At 35.4% G+C, this 27,863-nt stretch overlaps 2 protein-coding genes across 4 annotated transcripts in view; both read left to right on the top strand.

Annotated features, from left to right (window-relative positions):
- The window catches only part of tfdp2 (transcription factor Dp-2), a 62,734-nt gene extending 51,968 nt beyond the window's left edge, over window positions 1–10,766 (top strand). For all 3 annotated transcript variants that reach the window (XM_051129515.1, XM_051129517.1, XM_051129516.1), the window contains 6 exons: window positions 525–671; window positions 2,593–2,661; window positions 5,588–5,739; window positions 6,991–7,157; window positions 9,680–9,722; window positions 9,809–10,766. In XM_051129515.1, coding sequence (XP_050985472.1) covers window positions 525–671; window positions 2,593–2,661; window positions 5,588–5,739; window positions 6,991–7,157; window positions 9,680–9,722; window positions 9,809–9,926 — 696 coding nt within the window. In that variant the 3' untranslated portion in view covers window positions 9,927–10,766. The remainder of the gene's footprint in view (window positions 1–524; window positions 672–2,592; window positions 2,662–5,587; window positions 5,740–6,990; window positions 7,158–9,679; window positions 9,723–9,808) is intronic.
- Window positions 10,767–13,616: 2,850 nt separating this feature from the next.
- Window positions 13,617–27,863, top strand: part of atp1b3b (ATPase Na+/K+ transporting subunit beta 3b) — a 33,965-nt gene continuing 19,718 nt past the window's right edge. The window contains exon 1 of the mRNA XM_051129356.1: window positions 13,617–13,908. Within this exon, the coding sequence (XP_050985313.1) occupies window positions 13,803–13,908 (106 nt within the window). The 5' untranslated portion in view covers window positions 13,617–13,802. The remainder of the gene's footprint in view (window positions 13,909–27,863) is intronic.

Raw genomic sequence — 27,863 nt, 5'->3', positions numbered from 1 at the left:
CATATAGCCAGCTTTATGCCTAACCTTATTGAGCATCAGTTACTCGGCGTCTGTTTACACAGCAGAATAAAACAGAGCTGGAACGGTAAAAGATGTTAAAGTTCTCCAGGTTCCTCCCGCAGCGTCTCCTGATAATATGAGCTGTGATTTATTTGTCTGTGGTTTAAGAAGAACATTTAGCACTTTCTGTAGTACTGCACAATGTCCAGCTCTCGTCTGGCTGTGTCCCAGGAACAGACACTTAATGTTGATCTCAGATAATATCTCTTTTATAATGAGAGTTTGGGTTTGGACGCTGGCCTTAGATCATTGCATAAGGACTCTTTCTACCTGGAGTGAGAGCGAATATTTTCCACTATTAGTTCTGACAGTCTACCTGATGTTTCCTGGACTGGAGTTGTAATCTCTCTGCCCTGGTGGAAGGCTAAAAGGTCTAATTAAAAGCTGCTTTAGCATAGACGCAAGGGTTTGGTGCGGATGATCACACGTCAACATTAATGGAGGGTATGTGTTTGCATATGCAGCAGGTGTACGACCAGAAGAACATCCGTCGGCGTGTGTATGACGCGCTCAACGTGTTGATGGCCATGAACATCATCTCTAAAGAGAAGAAGGAGATCCGCTGGATCGGCCTGCCCACAAACTCAGCCCAAGAGTGCCGCAACTTAGAGGTGAAAGACAAATTCACTGACTCGGATGACCTTCCCATTTATGCCACGGATATTTAGATGTGCAACATCTTCTGGTTGTGTGTTCTGGCTAAGCATTTATTCAGAAAAACAACTAGAATATTCGGATATGCAGCTCAAAAGTTTACATGCACTTTGTAGAATCTGCTAAATGTTCCCTAGTAAAAAATGTGTAGTTCAAGTCTATTAACATATTTACTGACATATCGCTCAAGACTTACTGATATAAAAATTGTAATTAAACTTTATTTGAAGTACTACTTGTGCACAATGGACGTTTCTTAATATTAAGCCTAAAATATGTTTTAATGTCACTATTGATGAGGATTGTATGATCTTTAAATAATATTGGACTTTAAATGCAAAATATTTAAAGTGTACCTAAAGTATATATGCGATAGTTTATAGTTAATTTTAGCACAATAAAATATACTTAAGTATGTCTTTAGTTGGACACCAGCACTACTTTCACACAATTAAAGTGCATTAAGTGCAAAATTAGTTGTTCCAGTTTAGCAGGCTTCAAATATACCAGTTTAGTATACTAAAACTACAATTGCAGGGTATTTTTTACTAAGTACATTATATGTAAATGTATTTTGAGTATAGCATGAAATAAATGTATTTTAAGTACGTTTTAGTATATTTATTTTTCACTAGGGTTAACTATTTAAATAAAAAGTCCACAAGACAAAATAATGACCAAATTTACACAAAAATTAACCAGTTCAAAAATGGAATGTCATCATTTGTTTTAAGTTTGAGAAGCTCAAAAGTATATATCCGAAATGCACATTTAATAATTGAATTAATTCTAACATTTTACAAAGTGTATGAAAATTTATGACCACAGCTAAATAATTGTGAGAGAAAATGACAAAACCATACGTGAGTGCAGTGTTCACAATTAATTTTTATTTATTTTTTTAATTAATGAAATATTTGTAGCTGCAAATTGCATCACAAAATATCTGTCTGGATAAACATAACTAGGGAGGGAAAAAAACTTCTGGTAATCTTACTGCCATTAGTTAAAATGGATAATCTCATCAAAATCTCTTCAATCTCTCAATCAAATCTCTTCTCTACTGGCCAGGCCGGACTAACAGAAGACATTTTTACTGTTCAACATGTACTGAGCATATTTCAAATCAATAAATGAACAAAAGACATGTTTGACAGGTTAAACTTACAGAATTCAGATTCGTACAAGCATATTCTGTTTGTCTTATTCAGATTTTGATTAACCAGAATATTGGTTTACTTGAAGTATATTTAAGTTAAAATACAGACTGTGCTTAAAAAGCAAACTGAACGTGCTTTTATCAAGGAAAGGTCATACATAGTTTAAGCAAAACCTAATCGACACATGCAGATTTTAGCTTTGCATGTAAATGCCTTTATGGTGGTCTGACTGTATCAGGAGGAAAAAACCTGCTCATTTCAAAATCTCATTTAAATGCTAATGTATGTTGTCAGTTTATTGATTTGCATGCAAGGCCGCAAGATGTATTTAATTTGATAGTTTTCAGTGTTTTGTAATGCATGTGAACATATTCATTGATGACAATCAACGCACAGGTGATGTTAGTTTTGTGAGCCATATCATTTGTGTGGTTGAATGTTCTAGAGACACAAGTAAATGCTTTAATATCAGTCAGTCTTGCTTTCAGCAGTGGTCGTGTTAATGAGGGCACAATGTGTGTGTTTGAAGAGCCTCTGACACCATCTGTTAGTGTCACATCTGTGACGGCCTGACAGACACAAACAGAGGGTGAATGGAGGATGATGATGGAGAGGAAGGGCAGGGGGAGAAGCTCATACACTTTCAAACTATCTAATGCTCTGATATCATATTGACTTCGGTTTTGCTGTTATTAATCGGTGTGTCTGTATCTTTCAGCTGGAGAAACAGAAGCGTTTGGAAAGAATCCGACAGAAAAGAGCCCAGCTAGAGGAGCTAATATTACAGGTTTGTAGCACACCTGTTTGCATTTTGTCTCTGTGTGTGTGTCTGTTCTCTCACCACAAACCTGCAGAAAAACAACCAAACAGAACTACACATGGAAATCATCTGTGGAAAACAAATTACATGATTCTGATTCCACTTTGCCATTCTGGCACTTCAACGTTTAACTCTGTTTATCTGTTTATTTTAGTACTTTTAACAAAATATCTACCAAAATAAGTACATTTAAGGTAGTTTTTGCTTCATTTCTAGTTTCTAGTTTTCTGTTCAGTGAGTATGTTCAGACTTATTTAGTTTGTGAATGAGTCATTAGACATTTCAAAATGTTGATTTGTGATTTTGAGAGTGATTCATAATAAAGAACTGCTTCAGATAAGGTTAATGTGCTAAAAAAGTGAGTGGCGGTAACTAAAAAGTGGTATAAACAGGGTTTGTTCGGGTTTGTAAGGTGCTTATAGTGCTTGAATTTGACCTTTTGAAATTTAAGGCCTGGAAAACCATTAAAAATAGCACTTTTCCTAAAGAGGTACTTGACTAGTGTTTGAATTATTGACAAACAGTGCATCTATTAAGTAAGCATTTAATTTTGTCAACAAGCGCATATTTATTCAGGCAAAATTCACACAAAAAATAAATAACAATTAAAAATAGCTTATTTTCATTAATCTCAGAAAACAATCAAGCTAAGCAAGTAGTAGTACTGACAGTGTCATATAAACATTTGTATTTGTGTATATTTTTTTCTTTTTGTTTTTATATTTGTACGGTCTCAATGGTTTAATGTTTTCTACTGTTTAAGAAAAAAAAAAGTAAGAAAAAAAGATTTACGAAATCGCTCCAAAAGCCTGAACACCATAGTCCCAATCTGAATCAAATGATTTGTGATTCGTGCTCTGAAGTTCTGATCTAAATCAAACGATTCACTAGCAAAAACTAGATCAAATTTAAAGAGCCACCCATTTTCAACTTTCGACATCGCTTATGATTTTTAAAAGAACCTATTGACAAGTAAAACTGAGCTTTTCAAAACACCGAATCAGTTAAACCATTGTGTCGCAAAATATTACACTGTTTTCGAAGTGCTCCCAATTGGATTGTTTAGCGTAAATCATTTGTTTCAGATTGGGACTTCAAATTGTATATCTTGAATCATTTAATTTAGATCGGAGCTTTGTGTATTGCAAATCATTTGATTTGGATCGGGACTTTGGAGCGTGCATCGCAAATCATATTTAGATCAGAATGGGTTTGTGAATCATTTCACAAATTGAATGATTCAAATCAAATGATTTATAATACGATATTTCAAGTCACGATTTAAGTCAAATGATTCATGTTACATGAAGTTCTGATCTTAGTCAAATGATTTGCACTCCACACTCCAAGTCCTAATCTGAAATGATTTAGATTGATGTAGATTGGAACGTCATAGCAGGTTCACAAATCATTTGATTAAGTTCGGAACTTCAGAGCAGGTTTGTGAATCATTTGATTTAAATCAGAACTTCGGAGCAGGTTTGCAAATCATTTGATTTAAATCGAAACTTCAGAGCAGGTTTGTGAATCGTTCGATTTAAATCGAAACTTCAGAGCAGGTTTGTGAATTGTTTGATTTAAATCAGAACTTCAGAGCAGGTTTGCGACTTCGGAGCACGAATCACAAATTATTTGGTTCAGACCGGGACTTTGGTGTGGGTTCGCGAATCATTTGTTTCAGATCAGGATTTTGGAGTAATTTTGTGAATTTTTTTTTATTAAACAGTGGAAAATATCAAACCAGGCAGTACAATTATAAAAACAAAACAAAGAAAAAGAAATTATACACAAATACAAATCCCAAATTAACAATGGTTTTACTATAGTAAAAGTGTAGTATACTTTGTAATATTTCAGTAGTAATACTTTGCATGTGCTTGACTTTTTTTGCCATTTTTAATTAGTATATTTTTATTTATCTATTTCCTTTTTTTTATAATTTGAAAAAGAAGACATTGTTCGATAAGTGAGATCTCTGATTGAAGACCTTGAAAAATAAAAAAAAGTGCTTAAAAAGTCTGTGAAAGTACTGTGAAAGAAACGCCCCCACAGTCACAAACATGCTATGCAAACCTAGGCACCTCCCCCATCACATGTGGACACGCCCCTTTCTGCTTATTGGTTGCAAGTGCGTTTTGGTGCTTGTTCTGATCCACTTTCACTTTAAGTGTGATATTACATCCAAAAAGATGGAAGAGTGCAGATGCACAACAGTCAGTTCAGCTGGAAAGAGAACATTGATGCATTAGTGAATCGTTATTATTATTAATTATTATTTTTATTATTTTCCACTCAACAGCACGTATCAGCAACATGTAACTCAAGTTTTTATCGTCATCAGTGCTAACCAGCTTCACGAAAGGATGAGTGAAATAGCAGATGAGAGGGGGAGGGACACATTAACAGTGGACAGCTGTAGAAAAGCAGCAAACCACTAATATTGATTCATTTTATTTTCTGAAGTGAGATGAGAACACCATCCATCTCCTGTTGTCACATTAAAGCCCACACACAGAATCCCAGGAAATCACTGCTGTGTCAATGTGTGACGTTACTATAGATGAACATTAGCGATACGGCGTGCAATGCAACAGATCGCCGTGATGAAGCCGTAGATGAGTGGATGGATCAGAAGAGGTATTGGTCGTGCTGGGATATTGATCAGGAGCTGGGAGGGTTTCTGAAGCGCTAAATTAAATGCATTGGCTTAGTTATAGTCATTGAGCAACCCCCCACACATCCCGAGACTGAAATGAGTTAGCATCTGTGTGCGCATGTTAGTGCTATGAGCACATAAAGCTTTTTATTTATCAATATACTGACTGATTTAAGGTTAATAAGAAGACCCTCTGTGTATATGTGTGCTGATTTGTGCATGTCTTTCTGTGAGCAGCAGATCGCCTTTAAGAATCTGGTGCAGAGGAACCAGGCCAACGAAGCCTCGTCCCAGTCAGCTCCCCCTCCAGGATCAGTCATTCAGCTTCCCTTTATCATTCTCAACACAGACGTCCGCACCGTCATCGACTGCTCCATCTCTAGTGATAAGTACGATGTCTCCCTCTCCACCGGTTTTCTCCATTTTTTTCATGTGTTTCTTTAGCTTTCTCTGTTCTGTAGGACTATCTTCAACTGATTACATAAACCTAGTAAAATGGATAAATAAACAGGGTAAACAGATTTTTGCTCAGTCTAAATGGGTCATATCATTCACACAAAAAAATGTAGGTTTGTCTATGTTAAGTCTTATGTTCACCCAAGGCTGTGTTTATTTGATTTAATTAAAAAATTTTTTTTTTTTTACTATTTATTTATTTTTTTAAATGAGTATTTTCTGCTCATTAAGGCTGCGTTTGTATGATTAAAAATGCAGAAAAAAACAGTAATATTATGAAATATTAATGCAATTTAAAATATTGGTTTTCTATTTTAATATACTTTAAAATATAATTTATTTCTGTGATGCAAAGCTACGTCAAAAGCTATATCATTGCTCCAGTATCAGTGTGACATGATCCTTCAGAAATCAGTCTATGCTGATTTATTATCAATGTTGGAAACAGTTGTGCAGCTTAATATTTTTTTGGAACCTGTGATTCTTTTTTTCAGGATTCTTTAATAATAAAATATTAAAAAGAACAGCATTTATTCAAAATAGAAATGGAAAAGTTTGGGGTCAGTATTTCTTTTTTCTTGATTTTTTTTTTTTTTTTTTTTTTTTTTTTTTTTTTTTTTTTTATTTTTTTTTTTTTTTTTTTAGGTTTTAAATAAATGCTGTTCTTTTTATTCATCAATGAATCCTGACAAACGTATCACAGGTTCCAAACAAATACAAAAAAAACAAAATACCAACATTGATAATAAAGCTGCATATTAGAATGATTTCTGAAGGATCATGTGACACTAAAGATTGGAGTAATGATGCTGAAAATGCAGCTTTGCATCACAGGAATAAACTATATTTTAAAGTATATTAAACTAGAAAACTGTTATTTTAAATTGCAATAATATTTCATAATTTACTTTTTTCTATCTATCTATCTATCTTTTTTTTTATTCTGTGATCAAAGCTGAATAGAAACACTTCAGTAACAGAAATATTTTGTAATATAAAAATGTAAAAATTAATGTAATGCGTCCTTGCTGAATATCAGAATTCCTTTCTATTAAAAAGCCCTACAGACCCCAAACTTTAGAATAGTAGTGTATTGTTACAGTTCCTTTGCCACCGTCTTACATTTATGCACCAACTGTAATAACAGTACCTTTGACTTAACACAAACTCATTCCTCCAAACAGGTGTGAATATCTCTTTAACTTCGACAACACATTTGAGATCCATGATGACGTTGAGATCCTGAAGCGGATGGGCATGTCTCTTGGGCTCGAGAACGGCACGTGTTCTCCAGAGAACCTCAGCGTGGCCAAATCTCTGGTGCCCAAGTCTCTGGAAGCGTACGTCACCAGTGAGTATCTCATGTCACACATGTTTCTGTTAAACCTACATTCAGTCGTTTTTGTGTGTTTTGGTTTTATGACCTTCTTTTTCTCTCAGTGTCACTTGTATAAATGTTTGTGGTTGACAAAATCTCACCAAAACCATCATCATCACAGCCTAAAGTTCAAATATATAATCTTAAAATAACTTTTCTGATCAACTGCACTGCACAGTACTTCACTACAATCATCTATATATAAACTATCTTTAGCTCTCAAGTTTAATTTAGCATGAAAATAAGAAAGAAAATGTACTGTAGTACTAAACGGTGCTTTTACCACTCATCTCACATGTGGACAGTAACTAAACACCCAGATCATTGGAGCTGTGAGTGCAGAGCGTGAGCTCCATTTCCTGTCTGTCACAAAATCTGCAAGTCACATATTGGCACAGTCCAGAATTAGCACTCATCAAGTCTCAGTGTAGCAGTAATTTACTTTTTTTAGGCAGCTAAAACTTGTTTGACCCTATAAAGTCGACTGTATCAATGTTGATACACATTTTTTAAGGCTTGTAAATGATCAACATCCTAAAAAACCTGTTGAACACAATTTATGTTCAACTACATGCTCCTGTCGTCTGATTAATAATTCATATTTTTAGCAAGTAAAAGGCCTTTTAGTATCCTCATAATGCATAATGCATAATCTTTTTGCTGTGAAATCTCTTTACTGATTTTTATAAAGTAAACGTAAGAATAACATGTATATTATTAGTAATATTTTGTTTGTTTACTGGACAGAAGCAGCTCAGGTTTACCTGTCTATCCATACATAATGTTTTAGAAAATCATGTTAAAATGTGAATATCAAATATGATACATTCATCTGCCTCTTAATCATTGTTGCCCCCAGAATAAAAACTACAGATCTTTGATCATATTGAATCAGCATTTGTATTATTATATCATTTAAATATCATATTACTTAGATATGTTATTAGAGATAAATGACTGATATTTATAGGCATTTTATCTAAGTAGTCTGCTGTACAGTTATAAGGATATCATTGATTTACATTACAACCTATTAGAATTTCATCTTACTTTTTGGTCATAGAAATTTGTGATTGTGCACAATAATTTATATTTTTAGGCTGAATAATAAAGCTAGAGGTGTTTTATTTCTTATATTCTCCCTATAAAATGTTATAGAGCCATAAAAGCCTGATATATCAAACACACTACCAGTCAAAAGTTTTTTGGATTGTAAGATTTTTAATGTTTTCTAAAGAAGTTCTTCTGCTTACCAAGCCTGCATTTATTTGATCCAAAGTACAGCAAAAACAGTAGAATTTTGAAATGTTTTTACTATTTGCAATAACTGTTTTCTATTTGAATATATTTTAAAATACAATTTATTCCTGTGATTTCAAAGCTGAATTTTTGGCATCATTACTCAAGTCACATGATCCTTCAGAAATCATTCTAATATTTTGATTTGCTGCTCAAAAAAACATTTATTATTATTATTATTATTATTATTTTGAGAACAGCTGAGAAGATTTTTTTCAGGTTTCTCTGATGAATAGAAAGTTCAGAAGAACAGCATTTATCTGTAATAGAAATATTTTGTAACATTATAATTGTCTTTATCATCACTTTTGATCAATTTAAAGCATCCTTGCTAAATAAAAGTATTAATTTCTATAATTACTTTGCCAAAAAAATACTGACTCCAAGCTTTTGAATGGTATAGTGTATAATGTTACAACAACTTTTTTATTTCAGGTAAATACTCATCTTTGGATCTTTCCGTTCATCAAAGAATCCTGAAAAAATTTACTCAACTGTTTTAAATATTGATGACAAAAATAATGAAATGTTTCTTGAACAGCAAATCTGTTCTGGAGTAATGATGCTAAACATTCAGCTTTGAAATCACAGGAATAAATTACATTTTAAAATATATTCAAATAGAAAGCAGTTATTTTAAATAGTAAAAATATTTCTTACTGTTCATAAACTTTTGACTGGTGGTGTATGATAATCAACAAAAAAGCACATTGCAAACTTTAGTTTTTCTAAAGGTCTAATAAAATTATCCATTAAAAAATCAATTTTTCTGACTATAATTTTTAATTCGAGGCTTTACAATTAATATAAAATAGTTGGTTTAAATCATTGTCACATCTTTTTTTCTCAGAAGCAAAACTTCGTTCACATGTTGAACTTCAGAACTTCATAACTCTATATGATTAAACTATAAATCAAATATAAAAATCTAAAACAAAAGGTGGAACAAAATCACACTTATTTACATGACATTTACAGGACAGTTCTCAGTTGCAGTTGGTATTGTTTTTTCTTTCTTTGTGTGTTTGTTTAAACCTACATTTGCAAGTCTATTTTGCACCTTGTTCATCAGTCTCCGCTTTGCCCTAAGCCACTTCCTTCCTGTTCTCAGCGGAAAAGACAGCGTTGCTCGTCTGTCGAGTTGCTGTCTTTATAAAACAGGTTTCTAAATAAAACATGTTATTCTGTCCCAACAGACATGGCCACAAACTCCAACAGAACACCTCTCAGCCACACAAGGTATGTTTCCCAGCATAACATCCCCAAATATCCCGACCGCTACCAGTCAGGTTCTCCTTGATCTAACGTCAGCTCTGTGTGTGCAGTCACAGCAGCACGGCCCCGTCACACACCTCAGAGTCTCGCGGCCAGACGCCCAGCTCGTTCAACGAGGAAGAGGACGACGATGACGAAGACGACGACAATCCCTCTTCCCCAGAGTGATCCTGAGCTCAGCGCAGGGACGGGACTCCCGAGCAGAGCCGGGGAGGAACGCTACACAGGAAATAAGCTGCCAGTCCTCTCTATATTACCATATTTTTAACTCCCTCACCCTCTTTTTCTTCCTCTGTTCCCGGTTTGGCACAAACTCAAGAAGCCGTTGGCTCCGGGGAGATGGTTTACTGTATTTCTGTGGTGCTTTTTGGCTAGCGAGCCGCGGGTCGGGCCATAGAGAAGAGAGCGGTTAAGTTTAAGGTTAACATATCTTCAGGACAACTGCCTGATCTTAATGTACTTCTCTTCTCTGCTTCCTACCCAGAGGGACATTTAAATTCTTTCCAAAAATGTATTTATTTGGGTCATATTTAAATATGACGATATTTGCGTAGTCCAGTGGGCTAGTGCCACTTTATTTTCTTCTCCGTGGGGATCGGAACGCAACGTCTTGATCTTACTGTTCGCCGATTGAAAGGAATTTACATCCTTGCATTTAAAAAAAAAAAAAATGGAAAAAATGTTCTTTTTTTATAGGTTGATTCAGTGTCATTTTGTTGTATTGTATAGTTTATTCCTTGTCATTCATCACAATAGTTGAAGGAAAATAAATAAAAAAAAACATGGATGGTTGTATCTGCTGTTCCGGGTTCAGATAGCTGTCAGCCCGTTGCCTCAAGCTGTTTGAACGTTGCATGTTGGGAGATGTAGTCTTGTTGTGAGTTTTTGTTCGCATTCGTTGTGAAACAGGCCATTTTAAACCAGCTCAACCCAACACAACTAATGAATTTTGGTTTGCAATGTAACTGTATGTACATGTATACATATATAAACATATAATTTTGGTTACCTCTGGTGTGGTGTGGTCTAGAAACAAAAACGAAGCTTTACAAACTGAATGCTTCAAAGTCATAATATGATATTATTAATATTACTAGTTATTAAATCTTGATATTCAAAAAACGTAGGGCTGGGCAACGATTAATTGTGATTAATGGCATTTAAAATAGTTTTTGTGCACGTGTGTGTGTGTGTACTGTGTATATTTATTATGTATATATAAATACACACACATGCATGTATATATTTAGGAAAAATGTTATGCTTATATATTAAATATATTTATATATAATATAAATTATATGAATATAAATATATACGTAAATGCATGTAAATGTTTCGAAATACATACTGTACGTGTGTCTTTATATGTCCTACATAATAAGTACACACACACATATTATGTACGCAGAAACTTTTATTTTACATTAATTACAATTAATCGTTGCCCAGCACTACTAAAAAGTAAATCAATTCAGCAGCATTGCAAATTATAACCTTTTAAGTGATGGTTTACGTTCATAAGACCAATACTTAATGTGAATTTAACAGATTTTAAATATATTTGACATAACTGAATCAGTTTAGATCCTTAAATATATGAAATAAATGTATGATGTTATTGGTGTTTGGAATAAAATTAGTGGTTATGCCATAGGCCCAGATGAAAAGAGATTGATTTGAGAGATTTTATAAATTATTTTAAAAAATGATAATCATTAATCCATACGTTTGTAGGTTTTTCAAGAGTCTCAAGTTACGTAATAATATTACTTTTTTCAAGTAACTAGCAAAGTAATGCACCAGTTACTTTTTCCCCATTTATTGATTGACAAGTCTCCTGTGGGGAAATTGGAAGTAAACATGATGTTACTGTATTCTAGACTAAATGTGAACATGCATTAATTAATCTCACTCACAAAAAAAAAACAGATTCAGTGTTCCTCAAAATAAATAAAAACAGTGAAATGCGAACTCAAAATATGATGCAACCCTGCAATAATTAAATTTGTTAAATAAAACAAATATCCTTTATGTATTTAATCCCATTTTATTAACCAGTGTCTTTGCTGCTGACCTTCGATGATGCAATTCAACCATACTAATGAGCAAAAATTACTTTAGAAAAACTAACATTTGTGCTTCATTTTTTTATAGCTGAAGAGTGATCTCCTGCATAAATGTACTTTTCTTTCAGCCTGAGGTTAATTCATTTCTCTTTTGGTGTAAAAGGGCTTTTACATTAGAATTGTTTTATTTTAAAAACAAATAAGCGAGCCCTGCCCAGATTTAAAAAGAAACGCAAAAGTAACGTAACACATGTATGTGTATATATATATAATTTATGTATTATATAAACAAACTTATTTTGGATGTGATTAATTGAGATTAATCGATTTGACGACACTAATACACACACACACACACACACACACACACACACACGTACTATAGAAATAAACTTATTTTGGAGGCGATTAATTGATCTGAGGGCACTAATATATATATATTTACAATAATATAATATATATACAATTAATCGCCTCCAAAATAAGTTTATTTCTATAGTACGTGTGTGTGTGTGTGTGTGTGTGTGTGTGTGTATTAGTGTCGTCAAATCGATTAATCTCAATTAATCACATCCAAAATAAGTTTGTTTATATAATACATAAATTATATATATACACATATAAACTTATTTTGGAGGCGATTAATTGATCTGAGGGCACTAATATATATATATATATATTAGTGCCCTCAGATCAATTAATCGCCTCCAAAATAAGTTTATTTCTATAGTACGTGTGTGTGTGTGTGTGTGTGTGTGTGTGTGTGTGTGTGTGTGTGTATTAGTGTCGTAGTATATATATATATATATATATATATATATATATATGCAAAATAGTTCATATGCAAAACCAGCTAAAAGCCATCTCGGTCAAAAATGAGATAATGATACTGAGTGAATGCTCTGGACACATATTATACGTCCATCAATTCTTTTTCTTCAAACTCGCTAAATACCAGCCTCAGCCCAATCAGAAGTACCAGTACTTACATAGAAACCTATACATCTGAGCCTGATAAAAATGCATTTTTTAAAGAAAGACGTCAGATGGATTTAGCTGGTTTTGCATCTGAACTCTTCATATATATATATATATATATATATATATATATATATATATATATATATAACCAATATATACATATATATATAACCAATTTAATCTGTAATGAAGACATCTTAGTTCAGCATTTTTTGTTATGGCTGCCCTATTCAAAACCAATATAATGAGAAATGTCAGTGGAACAATGTGTACCATTGAGGCAAAAGCATATTCAGATAAAACGTTATTCTGAAGCAGAATACAGCGACATCCAACAAAAGGCAGGCAATTTGTGCGACTCTTTTATTATTTATAAACGATTCCCTGTGTCGGTTTTGATCATTGTCATATTTGCTTTTGCAACAGCATCTGGCTAATAGGTAATGGTCCGAGTCCAAAAAGCTTTTTTAGCACTGCTAATCCTAATCCTAATTTCTCTGAAAATGTATCTGAAAAGTCAATAAATAACTTGGAAGATCAACTTTAGATCGATCTTTGTAACAACTTACCCCGGCGGTAATGCTCAATATATTTTTTTCCCAAGTCAAGATGCTTATACAAAAACTGACTCATCCGCACCCTGAGAAACAGTCGCCGAGGTTATAATAACTAGCCCGAATTCACTATAAAGGTTTCTGTACAACTTTTCGCAGTTTGCAAACTACACGGTAAATCTTGTAATAGCTATGATGTCGAACGCGCTTTTGGATGCGGCTCTTGGAAATGCGGCGCGGCTGTACTGCGCATGCGCCAGAGCGCTTCAAACGCCGCTAGTGTAGAGCCCGACGGACGGACTGCTGCAGTCTCGAGCCGCGTGGAAAGACTGCACACCTCATTTATTTCATACCGCGAAGGTGGCCAGCCCGAATCAACGCTTTTTTTGATTTGTCTTCATCCATCGTCCTCAAACTGGTTTATTCATCCTATCCACACCATGGCCAACAAAGAGGAGAAAGCTGACGAGAAACAGTCGAGTTGGAAAGATTTTATCTACAACCCACGGACAGGGGAATTCATCGGGCGCACCGCGAGCAGTTGGGGTGAGTACTCGGTTGTTTTCTTTCCTTTTTTTTTTTTTTTTTTTTTTTTTTTAGATAAGTGCCAATTGCACGCAATAAACCCCAGTGCAAGTATGCGTTTTGTGGCACGCAGAACGTGCAGATAAATCTCTACACATCTGCAGTGCTCAACTGAATTGCCCCGTAATACAAAGCTCTGTTACACTGAAAGGATTTCTCACAGACACCCAGCAAACTGAGCTTTCATGTGGCAGCGTGTGCAATTGAGCGTAAATTAGATCCGCGGGATTCCTTGAGATCCATCCATGGCAAGCCATATGAAACAATGTCACCGCTTAAAACTCCTCATTTAGTCCACATCCATAAACTGTAAACCGAGACGCCTGTATAAAAGCTCTGGCAATCGATCGCATATTCCATGAGGAATCCCTCCTTCAAGAAACCTCAAGTCAGCTAAAATGGAGCCTAGTTATAAAGCTTTATAGAGAGGGCGTTTAGTAAAATATGATTCTGAATCGAAGTCTAAACTAGCCTACATATGATTCCTCCACTTGCTGCAGTGTATTACCAAAACGACGCTCGTTAAACCGCCGATTTTCGTAATTAATCGGCTTTTAATTTAACAGCACGGCAGATATTCCTTCGCGTTTGTATCCTGCCGTTTCACACGAGGCTCGGGGTCTATGAATAGCTTTCCTGAATGTCATCACTCTGCTCTCTACAGCAGGCCTGTCATATTAGATGTGAAATAATGTGTTGAGATAATCATTTGTACGCTAAATATAATAATCGTAACTCGATGAATGGCGGCTGCGAATTGGCACCTGCCTCGGATTCATTTGGCATCTCTAGTTTGTTATTTGACTAATTCTGAGAGAACGCCGCGGGGAGTGGAGAACAGTCGCAAAATAAAGTAACATTCCATTCGAATGTTGCGATTAGTCGCAGCGACATTCGATTTATTCCAAGTAGCAGTGCAGGCATTCTAATGGAATGCTTCAGCTGTCAGTCATTCGCGGCCGTGGTGACGTAGCCTCCGCATTCATTCGATATGCAAATGAGCGTTGCTGAGGTTCACAGCCCAGCTTGAGAGGATGAGAGGAAATTTCCACATCCTTTGCTTCACTGAGGAAGCTTGAGGAGAAGATGCTCTTCATTCTCTTCTTCGAAAGCATCTCACTAAACTGTCTGGCCTTATTTTACACTGCAGTTTGCATGTAGATGCTCTTCAAAGCTGCAAAGTGTTCATAATTATCAATGGGGGTGGGGAGCAATTTCTTAAATACCCAGTTGCTTGGTAACCGGCTTTGCACAAAACTATTTCCTCGTAGTTGTGCGCCTCGGTCAAGCGAAACAGCCCGGTGGTGTTCGTGATGCTAAACTCTGCAGTACCTCTTCTTCAGCGGGATGGGTGTTCCTCGGCGTGATGCATGCACTCACTGGCTCATGCTCTGCCCCTCCTCCCCGTCCTCCTCCCTTTCCTCTCAAGGTCAAACCGGTTCTCCTCGAGCTCCTGTAGCAATAGGCCTCGAGAAGGAAATCGATTTAATTAAACTGAAAACGGCCTCCAACCTTGAGGAATATGATGTATGTGCAGGTCTTTATTTATTCGTATGGGAGTTTAGGATTGCTTTACGGGATGAGGCCTAGTCGTTCTGCTGATCTGAGCTTTTTCTTCTAGGCCCGTAGTCATGTTTTCACTAGAATTGGCTGTACTGGAACGCAACCGATGCTGATCTAGATGATACATGTGTCACTTGCTATATCAGCATTATATCTTGGATTTTTTTTTGGATTATTTACATGCATTTTTATGCATTGGTTGTAAATTCCACTTGTCAGCCTTTTATATGCATCCAATAGGTTGATTATTTCTAACTAGCTACCATAGTTTTGTCAAAATTGCAAGAATGACTTGTGATGATCTTGGTAGTGTCGGTAAGAATGGGATGAAAATTACAAGACGACTAGTAGTTTCCGTAATTTTCCAGAAGTAGTGTTTATGAAGAGTTCCAGTTTTATTAAAGTTACTGTATAATGGTTTGCAATTACAACATAGCGTTTAATAAAAAAAAAAAAAAAAGTTTGAGAATGTATAATAATTTTAATTATTAAAAAATGCAGAACTTCAGTGTGACAATATTAATTTAAAATTATAAATGTAAATAATTATAATTTAAATAAATTATATAAAATATGTAAATATTTAGTGGGTTTTTTTAAACAATATAATACTATGTATTAAAGATTTTTCACATGCATATATTTGGACGCTCAATCAGATCTTTTATTTTATTTATGTATTATTTTATTTTAGATGTGGTTGTTGCTCTATTGATAAGAATGCATTAAAAAAAGAAATAATTTCTCATTTAGTGCTGTAAAATGACAATAACAGCATTCAAGCTTCGAAAACTAAATTTTTTTTTTTAGAGAATATAATGCTATTTATTATTTATAGCATTATATATTTTATTTTATTTTATTTTATTTTATGTTATTTTATGTTATTTTATTTTTATTGGACCAGTACAAATTTTGGCAGGTCAAGCAGACAAATGGTAATTTATTTATTTATTTATTTAGTTAGTTAGTTAGTTAGTTAGTTAGCTATTTTTTAAATGCTATTTTATATTGTCTTATTTTATTTATTTCCAGAAGTAGAAGAACTGATTTTTTTTTTTTTTTTTTTTTTTTTTTTTTTTTTGTTTTGTTTTGTCATGGGACCAGTAACATTTTTGGCAGGTCAGATAGACTATTTATTTATTTATTTATTTATTTATTTATTTATTTATTTATTTATTTATTTATAATTTATTTATATTTGGACCAGTACAAATTTTGGCAGGTCAAATAGACCAATAGGAAATTATTTGTATTTATGTATTTTTTTAATGTTGTTTTATATATTGTCTTATTTTATTTATTTCCAGAATTAGAGGAACCGTTTTTTTTTTTTTTTTTTTTTTTTTTTTTTTTCCCTCCACGGGACCAGTACAGTTTTTGGCAGGTCAAGGAGACAAATGGGACTTATTTTATTTTATAAATTATATTTTATTTAATTTAAAAAAAAAAAAATTGTTTGTTTTTAAGTAGACATTTGAAGACCCTCTAAGGCAGGGATTTTTGACTCTGGCCCGCGAGATCCATTTTCCTTCTGAGTTTAGCTCCGACCTTGATCAAACTCGCCTGCCTGTAACTTTCTAGTGATCCTAAAGACCTTGATTAACTTGTTCAGGTGTGTCTAATCAGGGTTGGAGCTGAAATCGGCGGGAAAATGGATCTCGCGGGCCAGAGTTGAAAACCCCTGCTCTCGTATAATTTATTGTCTGGGTCTATAAAATATGTGGCCTACCCATAAAAATGGTTTCCAAGTCCAAATAAAAGAATGCCTGAACCATTTTAAAAACTACTCCATCGCTTTCAGTGTGTCTGCAGTGCTTGGGTCCCAGAGCGACCCGTCCACAACTAAGTAATTGAAAAAAATGTACACACAAGAGAAACCGTTTTGGTTCCCGGTCTGCTTTTACTTTTCCCGAGGGGAAGCAAAGGAGGCGGAGAGTGATGGAGGGAAGGATGGCTAGCGAAGAGATAAAAGGATCAGGCTGGAGTTAATGGACAGGTCCGGCTCCGCGAGACGTCTGCGCCCTGATGCACGTCCGTTTGGATTAGCTCAGATTAACGCTTCCCAATCTGCTGTTGATTTAGCAATCACGCTGATCTGTCCTCTGCGACTGGGATTTGCGTGGATGCGCTACGATGAGCCGCTAGGATCTCAGGATGTGTTTATCACAGGCAGTTTAAACTGATGAAAAGAAACGTTGTTCTCTGACAGGAGAGCAGCCATGTGGCAGCGATGCTTTCATATGCAACAATGACCCATTTCTGTGTTTCGTCAGTGAAACTTCCTGCTCCTGTTTGCCCCATTAACACAGGCTTGTGATTTGATCGTGTGTGTTCAAGCATGTTTGGCTCGAGCTTCACAATGTAGTAATTGAGGAACTGCACAAGAGTGGCTTTTCATTCACGTTTTCATTTTAAAATTAAAAACGACCATGAGCTGTTTCAAATGAAAGGCATTTGAAGCATTTTTTATGCAAATGAAAGTTCATATTTGTTTAAACTCCAAAAAAATAGTCACAGCTGTCATAAATGGCTTGTGTGCCATATTTCCAGTCTTTAGATGTCATACGATTGATTTGTGTAAGGCATAGACCCAAATTTCAAGTTATCTTTTCTGTTGCAGCTCCAAATTTTGCTCTTTCGAGCAGTGTTTGCTTTTGAAACATTAGTGATGTCGAATTTCCCATGTTGCATTGATGTACCATTTTGAAACTCTTGTTTCAAAGCTTCATTTAAAGGGAAGAACTGAACAACAACTTAAAGGCATACAGTACATCACTTGAAAATGGAAAAAATGTTGTCACTTACTCACCCTCACGTCGTTCCAAAGCTGTGTGTCTTTCACTGTATGACACCAAGATATTCTTTAAAATATCGTCCGTCGTGTTCCTCAGAAAAAACGTTGTACAATTTCAAATGACATGAGGGAGAACAAACAGTGGTAAATCACAGGTGTTCAGAAGACGTAGAGCATTACATATGATGCATATGGAGAACTTGTTCTGTTCTGTTGGCGTTGAAGACATGGTTGTTGCTGTATTGATAAGAATTGCATTTATAAATCTGGATTTTTTTCATTTAGTGCTGCAAACTAACAATAACAGCATCCAAGCTTTAAAAACTCTAATTAATGACAGGTTTTTAATGTTTAGGTGATTCGTTTAACTCCCTCCTCTGTAAATGGGTTGGCTCCGTTTTTCTTCATGCAAACGGCGGGTGGGAGTTGGCATCTATCCTCACTGGACTGTGTGAAGTCAGAAACCCATTAGACGGATCTCTAGGGTGTATTTTTATCCATTCCCTTTTATCATTTACTCCACTCTAGCATAGAAGAACTTGAGTCATTGTTTTAAAATCACTCATTTTAAATGCACAACATGCTGTGCAACTCGACAGTTGTCATTAGTGTGATTAATCATTGTTTAATCACACTCACTGACATCTATAATAATAAATGTTAATGGGATAGTTCACCCAAAAATATATAGTTGTCATAATTTCCTCACTCTCAAGTTGTTCCAAACCTGTATGCAGTGTATACAAGTAACGTGAGTTACTTGTTAATGTAATCAGATTGCTTTTTTCAATTAACTAGTAAAGTAACGTTTTTCAAAAAAGTAACGTCAGTTAGGCTATGTTCACACTTGGCGTCTTTTTTGACAAGAAAAATTTGACAACGGCGCTTTTTTAGTAAAAAAAGAATCTGGCAGCGCTGCAGCCGAGGGCGTCTTTTGTTGCTATAACAACAGCTGCAATCGTATAAATCTCGAGAAAAGGGGAAGATCGCTCTTGCGCTGGTGTTTTATTATTATTTTTTTTTTAAATTTTTTTATTTATTTATTTATTTTTTTTTTTTTAGCATTTTTGCCCTTTACTTGATAGGGCAGTATTTAGACGGGATCGGGAAGGATCTGCGAGCCGAAACTGGAAAAAGGGACGCCCGAAGCGCAGCGGCGTTGATGTTAAAAAAAACCGACGCGCGGCTCCGATAACCTTGTGGGCAGCGCGTCAGTTTTTGAAGTTAACGGTGAGGAGAATGTCGGTTAACAACAATAAAATAAAAGTCTATCAACCGGCACCGTCTCCATTTTTCTTGCTGTTCTTGTTGTTATGGAAACGACAGGTCTCGCTACTCCCTTGTCATTGGTCAGCTGTCAAAAAGGCGCTTGACGTAGGGCGTTCTTTTCAGAAAAGTTGATCTTTTTTCAACTTGAAAAGACGCTCTGAGCTGCAGAAAAAGACGCCGGCGGTGGCGTTTAAAAAAAGCGCTCATGACTTTTTTGAAAAGACGGTTTACTCCATAGAATTATAATGTAAAACAGACGCTGGCAGTTTGAAAAAAGACGCCAATTATGAACGTAGCCTTACTTTGTTTTCCCATTTATTGACTGACCTGTCCCCATATTGACAGAAACTGGAAATACAGAGGTGTTGTGTGTGTTGTGTAAACATGATATTACTGTAGTTCTAGACTAAATGTGAACATGCATTAATTCATCTCATCTCACTTCAGTACTCCATCAAAAGGAATTAAAATGGTGAAATGCAAACCTACAACAATGTGAGCCTGGACTACAAGACCAGTATTAAGTCGCTGGGTTATATTAGTGGCAATAGCCAAAAATACACTGTATGGGTCAAAATTACTGATTTTTTTTTTTTTTTTTTTTTTTTTTTTTTTATGCCAAAAATCAATTAAGTAAAGATCATGTTCCATGAAGATATTTAGTAAAATTCCTACTGTAAATATATCAAAACTTATTTTTCATTAGTAATATGCAATATTAAGAACTTCATTTTGACAGCTTTAAAGGCAATTTTCTCAATATTTTGATTTTTTTTTTTTTTTTTTTTTTTTTTTTTTTTTTTTGCACCCTCAGATTCCAGATATTCTGGAATATAAATCTCAATTTTGAAAAATTGACCCTTATGACTGGTTTTGTGGTCTAGGGTCACATATGTTAAATAACACAAATTTCCTTTATGTATTTAATGCCATTTTATTAACCAATGTCTTAGATACTGACCTTTGATGACCCAGTTCAACCATACTGAATATCAAAGATGACTTTAAATAAACTAACATTGCTTTGTTTTGTTTTTTTTTATTGCTCGAATGTCAAACCTTTTTCTCCTGTGTTCTACTGTACAGACGTAAATTTATTTTTCCTTCAGCCTATCACTTTTTGGTGTGAAAGCCGGGGCCTTTACATTTGCTTACAACAACACAAGCAAGCCCTTCCCAGATTTAAAAAGTAACGCTAATGTAACTCAAAAGTAACGTAATGGATTACTTGTTATAAAAAGTAACTAAGTAATGTAATTAGTTACTTTTTTTTATGGAGTAATGTAATATTGTAATGCATTACTTTTAGAAGTAACTTTCCCCAACACTGCCTGTATGATTTTCTTTCTTCTGTTGAACACAAAAGAAGATATTTTGATGAATGTTGGTAACCCAATAGTGGCTGGTAGCCATTGACTTCTGTTTTATGAGGAAAAACATGAAAGTCAATGGCTGCCAGCAACTGTTTGGGTACCAACTTGAGTTTCTGCCATTAAATACAAAATAAAAAAAGGTAATTGTGACCTTTTTATCTCACAATTGATTTTTTTTTTATTTTTTTTTTTATTGCAATTCTGTTGTTTTCTTGCAGTTGCGACTTTATATCTTGCATTTCCGACAACTTTTCTCAAAATTGTGAGGTAAACTTACAATTGGAAGCTATACATTTCAGTTGTGTGGCAATAAAGATATTTTATTCAGTGGTGGAAACGGGCTTCCAATATGAATGTGAGTAAATGATGACAGGATTGTCATTTTTGGGTGAACTATCCCTCTAAACTTTGGCCTGAATGTTTTTTGTTTTTTTTCCTAAAATTGCGATTTATTCAGAAGAGGTGTGTAACTGCTTTTAAACAACTTATGAAATTAACATAATGAACAATAAATTGTAACTAAATACTGGAAAAAAAGAATCCAGAGGCTTGAATTAAGAGAGGAATCTAAGCCAAATATATGAAACAGAATATTATAAAGACTTGGTGGCTCTTTTGACTTTGACTTGTAAGCAGCCACCTGGAATACCCTAGCAAGTCCTTTTAAAGGAAGGTCTGTTCACTCGGCGGGCATATATGCAAGACCTCTGAGCAGCCATTTCGACCATTAAATACCAAGTCTTATCTAAATAAATGGGGGAATCCTGAAATCTCAAGAACTGCTTGCTGAACTCACAATGAAGTTCAAATCAGCAACAAAATCTGAAATGAACTGCTCCATGAATGTTGTCCCTCAAGCTCAAATAGCATTAAAAAAAGCTTATTTTTCAGGCTCGACCAACCTTATGCGGTCATAAGCACGAGTCTCAGGAGCGTCTAACGGCAGTGACGCTATGACTTTACCAATCAGCGATTGGCTCTTTCATTTAGAAGGCGGGATTTCGCCATATCGTACGTTGCAGTTTCTCCCAATCTTTGAGCAGTCTTTGTATATCCCTGGTGTTTGCTACCATCCATGTTTGCAATCACCAGCATTTACTTCATCAAATGTGAAAAATGTCCACTTTCATGCCTAGAGTATTTTATGCTAATAATTTTAGCACTACTAATAAAAAGTGAGAAAGTGTAGCTGACGGCACCGCCGCAGTCGTGTGAATGAATTAGCACTAGCTCGAGGGAACGGCGCTGGTGGAGGGATTCTGGCAGCGAGGAGCGTCATACTGGGAGTCTCAGCTGTTCTCCTCTCAGCATCACTGGGTGTCCCGCCACTCTTCTGTTGAGCCTCCAGAGCCGAGATGTCCGCGCCAGTTACGTTTATCCCTGTTGATCGCACACTGGGGTAAAATACGATGAAATACAGTTGATGGTGTGTAGAGCAAGAAATTCTGGTGAAATGCTTCTTTGTGAAATGTGTTTCCTATTGAGACGGGAACTGCCAGTAGGCTTAAAGTTGCTGTATGTACTGTAATATTGTCAGCTAGTGGCTGAAATGGGTACTGCAGTCCAAATTCAAAACACTGGAGAAAGTTGTTTTTCCCCATCCCTCCTCCCTTGACACAACGCTCAGGTGGGTTGCCAGATTGAGGACACGCAACATGTCTCCAAAAGCTTATGTCTCCAAAAGATAAAAACTAAGTTTAAAAGCAAATATCTGTTAAAAGATTTGTGCTTTTTGGCTTTTAGAAGTACACTTGCATACAGATGATCTCCAACATGACATGTTTCATATAGTTTATGTGTCAGATAAGTTTGCAGAACAACATTTAAAGCATTTGCAGAAACCATTCTTACCAAAATTGTTTCAGTTCCTGAAAACAGTCAATTCTGCGAGACACTTTATGTAAGAATGGATTTATGAGAAGAATGAAAAGTGCAGATTTGGCAGATTCAGGGGCGGATCTACCGGGGTGGCACGGGGTGGCAACTGCCACCCTAAGAAAAAGCTGTGCCACCCCACCTGCCACCCCAGAATAATCACAGAATAAAATATAAATGTAAGCAGTGTGTCATGTGCTACTTTTCAGCTGGAAAATAATAGCAAAAAACATGTCTTTCAATGAAATGTGCACGATGGTTCCACGCGCACGCAGCGCGCCCAGCGTTTTCGACTTCATTAACAAATGACTCTTATGAACCGGCTCTTTTTGAGTCAAAAACACAAAGCGCGGTCCAGTTCACTAATGAATTGTTTTACATTTGTTCGTGAATCAGATAATTACTGCTTCTCGGCTAACATCTCTGAAGTCCTCTGAGAAATCTAATCCTGTCCGGATATGTCTGAGATTTATCGCGTAATTGTTTGGTGATACGATTCTCTGACCGCTCCGCTCCACTTTCATCATGGATATAGGCCTTTTTTGCCGGATCCGAGGAAACAATAATAGCATGGAATCAATAAGAAGATACCGATCACAGAAACTAATAGCAGAGTTGGGTAAGTATCTGGTCATATTGCAGTTCTCTCGATTGTTAACAAAATTTAACCCATTTAGTTCATCTTCCCAAACCATTCATTCAGTGCTCAAAACAAAGACACATTTCTCAAAAAGTTTAACAATAAGTAAGTTAAACATTAAGTAGCAAAACTGATGACACACCAATCAGAATCTCTGCATCCAACAACGGAGAGAGGAGATAAATTAACAAATCTTTTACATGTATTATACTTACAAATACAGTATAATTACATAGTACAGTACCAGTATATTAGATGATGGGCATTTTGCTATTCTGTATGTACAGTAAACAGTAGCACGTTGTACACCTTCAAAAGTGTCAAATCTTATTTATAACCATTTTTTTTTTATGTGTAGCCTAACGTTTGAAAGACAAATGTATGCTGGCTTGTAACATAACACAAATAGTTTGGTCAGTTACATGTTAATAGATGTTTGCTAACCTGTTGCTAGTTGGTTGCTAGGATATTCTGGGTGGTTGCTAGGCTCATGCTATGCAGTTGCTGGGGTGTTGCTAGATTACAGATTACAGAGTGTGTTATGATTACAGACATTCCCACCTCTGTTAATAACAGAAAATCAAACATTGTTTCCAAAACTGATCAATTTTCAGTGCTTTGATATTATAATATTTCTTTCCAATGTTAGGAAATTAGCATTAAATCATCGACATTAACATCTTGTTGTAATACCATGTAAGTAGTAATTTAGTAGAATCACGTGTGTTCTTTAGTGATACAAGCTCAGTAACATTTACTGTATAACCTGTTGAAGTTTTTTATATATAAATATATATGTTTATTGACTTGGTGCCATGATGGACACTGAAATGTCATTTATTTTTCATTTTAAACAGTATAGATCATTACTTAATGATAATGCAATATTTGTGAACACAACTGTGTATGTCAGACTATAAATCCCCAAAAACTATGGATGGGGGCTTGCTTTGGTGTTGCCACCCCTCATAGACCCCATGCCACCCCTTTGCCACCCTAAAAATTATTTTCTGTATCCGCCCCTGGGCAGATTTACACAATTATGTGCCATGAAGAGATATATTTTGGACAGATGAAAAGCCATATTTGAGGTGAATGAATGATTTGAGGTCAATGATGCCCGATGTACTGCATTACCACACAAGCCACCATTAACGATCTGTCCATCACAGAGTGTGTGACTTCGCCACTTCCTGTGGATTTTTTTATTTTTTATTTTTTCTGCAAGTAAGTGACTAATACAGTTTTGGTCAACCAAGCCTCTTTTTATCAACTATTGGGGCAGCCCTAAATAAAATATAATCTATTGACTCCAAATGTGGTGCATTCAGTCAGGTTTTAGAGTCTGCATTAGTTTTGGCTTTTTTATTTTATTTAACAATTATAAGCAGTATAAGTATAAGCAGGGTTTCTGCTTGCCTTCAAAAAGTCTTAAGTTATGATTGATCAAATGTAAGGCTATAAAAAGTCTTAAAAAGTGTAACAAATTATTCTAAGAGGTCTCTATAAGATTCAAAGTCAGACTTGGCACTGTTTTGCAATCAGTACTAATGATTGCTTAGGATGCAGCTCTGATGAATTGACAATGTTAACATTGTAGTTTCATATTATGATATAGATGATTGTGTAAGTGTATATTTTAGGTCTCACATTTTTGAATGAGCAGCTGGAAGAGGTAAATCAGGCTCTTTTATGATTAAAGGTCCTTCATAATGCATACATCTTTTTATTGCCTTTCTTCAGAAGCACATTATCACATCTGTAAAATCCAATGAAGTGATAAACTGGTAGTCAAAGACCTTCATTATGCAGGTCATAAAGGTCATGTTGGCTCTTCTGTCTTTAAGTGAGGGTACAGCGTGTCTTTTCCTTACACTAACATGTGCCTGTTGATGGCTGTCCCGTGCCGGAGTCAGTGGTGTAAAATACAGCTCAAGTGTATCCGCTTACAGGAGAACACACGCTTATGGGTGCTGCTCACTTTGTGAGCCACAGTCTTAGTACGGGACCCTACATTACCCCCACAGCAGCACCCATGGGGTATTTTTATCCCAGCATGCCTGAGCACAGGAGGTGGAGGAGGACAGTATCTGGTTCTTCAGGGCTTGGGTTTCTCAACAGCTGAGAGGAGCCGCTGATAAAGACTGCTCCTGTGTGCTTTTATTGTCTCCTGTCTTACACTGTGAATCTGACTGTGTCTCATTCATTCATTCATTCATTTGTTCATTTAGAGCTTTGCTCTCTCCATACCTCTGTCTCTTTCATTTATTTCCTGTGATGACCTGTTTTCAGTCCAGCACCAAATTATACAGTTCATTAGTAAAGTTAATAAAAATTATTAGATTGTCCTACTATACACCTCCTGTCTTCTGTTGTTCAGACAGAGTCTCACCTCCAATTCATGCAACTGTTAGAGCCAGATAGTAATATTTGATTTATGTTGTTGTATATTAGTGTTGTCAAACAAATAATCGCATCCAAAATAGTTTTTTTTTGTTTTGTTTACATAATATGTGTGTACTGTGTGTATTTATTATGAATATATAAATACACATATGCATGTACATAATTAAGAAATATGTTATGTTTATATATTAAAAATATTTGTATGAATATAAATATGTACATGTTAATATAAATATACATGTGTACATATTTTCAAAAAAATATACTGTATGTTTGTGTTTATATTAAAAAAAAAAAAAAAAAAGCAAAGTTGCAATTGTTATACGTCTAAATTTCATGGTGCATCAAGAAATATTATCCAATACTGTTAAGTATATAATTGCAATATAACAGCAAAAAGTTTAAATCTTTACTACTTTCACCTGTGTTTTCGTAAACATTTACACTACAGCGTCAATCAAAAATGTTGTGCTTCACAATCTGGAAACAAAGTTTCATTATAGATAGATAGATGGACGGACGGACAGACAGACAGACAGACCGACCCACAGAATTGTACACGCACACACAAGTAATGGAATTGTAGGGTAATATTGAAGACACATCCATTGTGGCAGTATTATTGACCCAGTGAGAGCAGATCTAATGTGAGAGGCATTAGCGAGAGCAGAGATTGTGATACAGTGAGTCAGATTGAATGGTGAGAGTGAGATGGGGATAGAGAGCTGATGAGATGAGGAGATGAGTGTCCTCCTGACAGCAATGAGCATCATCTGTTCCACTATCCACATCCATCTGAGTGTCTTCATCTCCTCAGCTTTTGCTCCATTCCCACATCAGCTTCTGCAGGGTTTTCTGAATTAGCTGAATGAGAGGTGTTTCAAAGATGGCCACTAAGTCAAATGACTTACCTTAAAGGGGTCATCGGATGCCCATTGGAAGTTGATGTGATTCTTTAGGGTCTTAATGAAAAGTCTATAATATACTTTGGTTAAAAATTCTCAATGGTTGTGTAAAACAACACCCTTGTTACCTTGTCAAAATGAGCTCTGCAAAATTCATCCTGTTCTGGTCGATTGTTCCTTTAAATGCAAATGAGCTCTGCTCGCCCCTGCTCTGAAAGATTGTTTACTTTAGTCGCATTTAGCACATTTAGCCAGGAAACTTGCTAACTAGCACGTTGTTAGAAAAGGTGATTGTAGATATTCATAAAAAAAACCCTTATAGTCACTTCTGCTGTATAGGTGAAGCTGGATCACAAATGATTTGTGTGAACATAGACGCATTTATGTAGATCGGGAGGCGCATTCCCTTCACAAACAAACGTAATCCACTGCATCTTCAGCGCCTCAGATGTCGGATGAGATGAGTAAATGACGACCACTATGTTCATTATTACATCCAGCAACACAACACCTCAGTCGCTCAATCTGAGATATTCTTGTCTAATTTACATGGAGGTCTGACTGTTCCAGCTGATCTGAGTTAAAACGCTCATGTCAATCAACTATCGTGGGAGCGGCCTCTGTCGGTGTTGCGGCATCTGAGAATGGCTCGATTTGAAAAAGGGGATATTATTTTTACAGATCAATTAAAAACCACTGCATGGATTTTTATCATTATAGGGTAGATTTAATGTTAATGTTAATGTTCAAACAACATGTAAAAGTGAAGTTTTCATCTGGTGACCCCTTTAAAGGGACTTTTATAAAAATGCACACAGAAATATTTTGACTCTTTTAAGCACTCGACTGATGTTCTGTAGTTTCATTTTGGAGCAAAAACATGGAATTAGTCTATGAAATTGTCATGTTTTGATGCAATGTTTAGCCATTATGCACCTGTTGCCGGAACATTATTATGTTGTAAGACTCATTTGTGACGTGCTGACAAAATGAGTCACAGTAACCAAAATTCAGAAATGTTATCTTTGTTTTCACATTCTCCATTAAATGGTCTATGATTTGTTGGAGTTACACCCGTTTGAAGTTGA

The sequence above is a fragment of the Labeo rohita genome, chromosome 15 (genome assembly GCF_022985175.1).
Source record: "Labeo rohita strain BAU-BD-2019 chromosome 15, IGBB_LRoh.1.0, whole genome shotgun sequence".
Lineage (NCBI taxonomy): Eukaryota > Metazoa > Chordata > Actinopteri > Cypriniformes > Cyprinidae > Labeo > Labeo rohita.
This window is presented reverse-complemented; position numbering and strand designations above follow the sequence as displayed.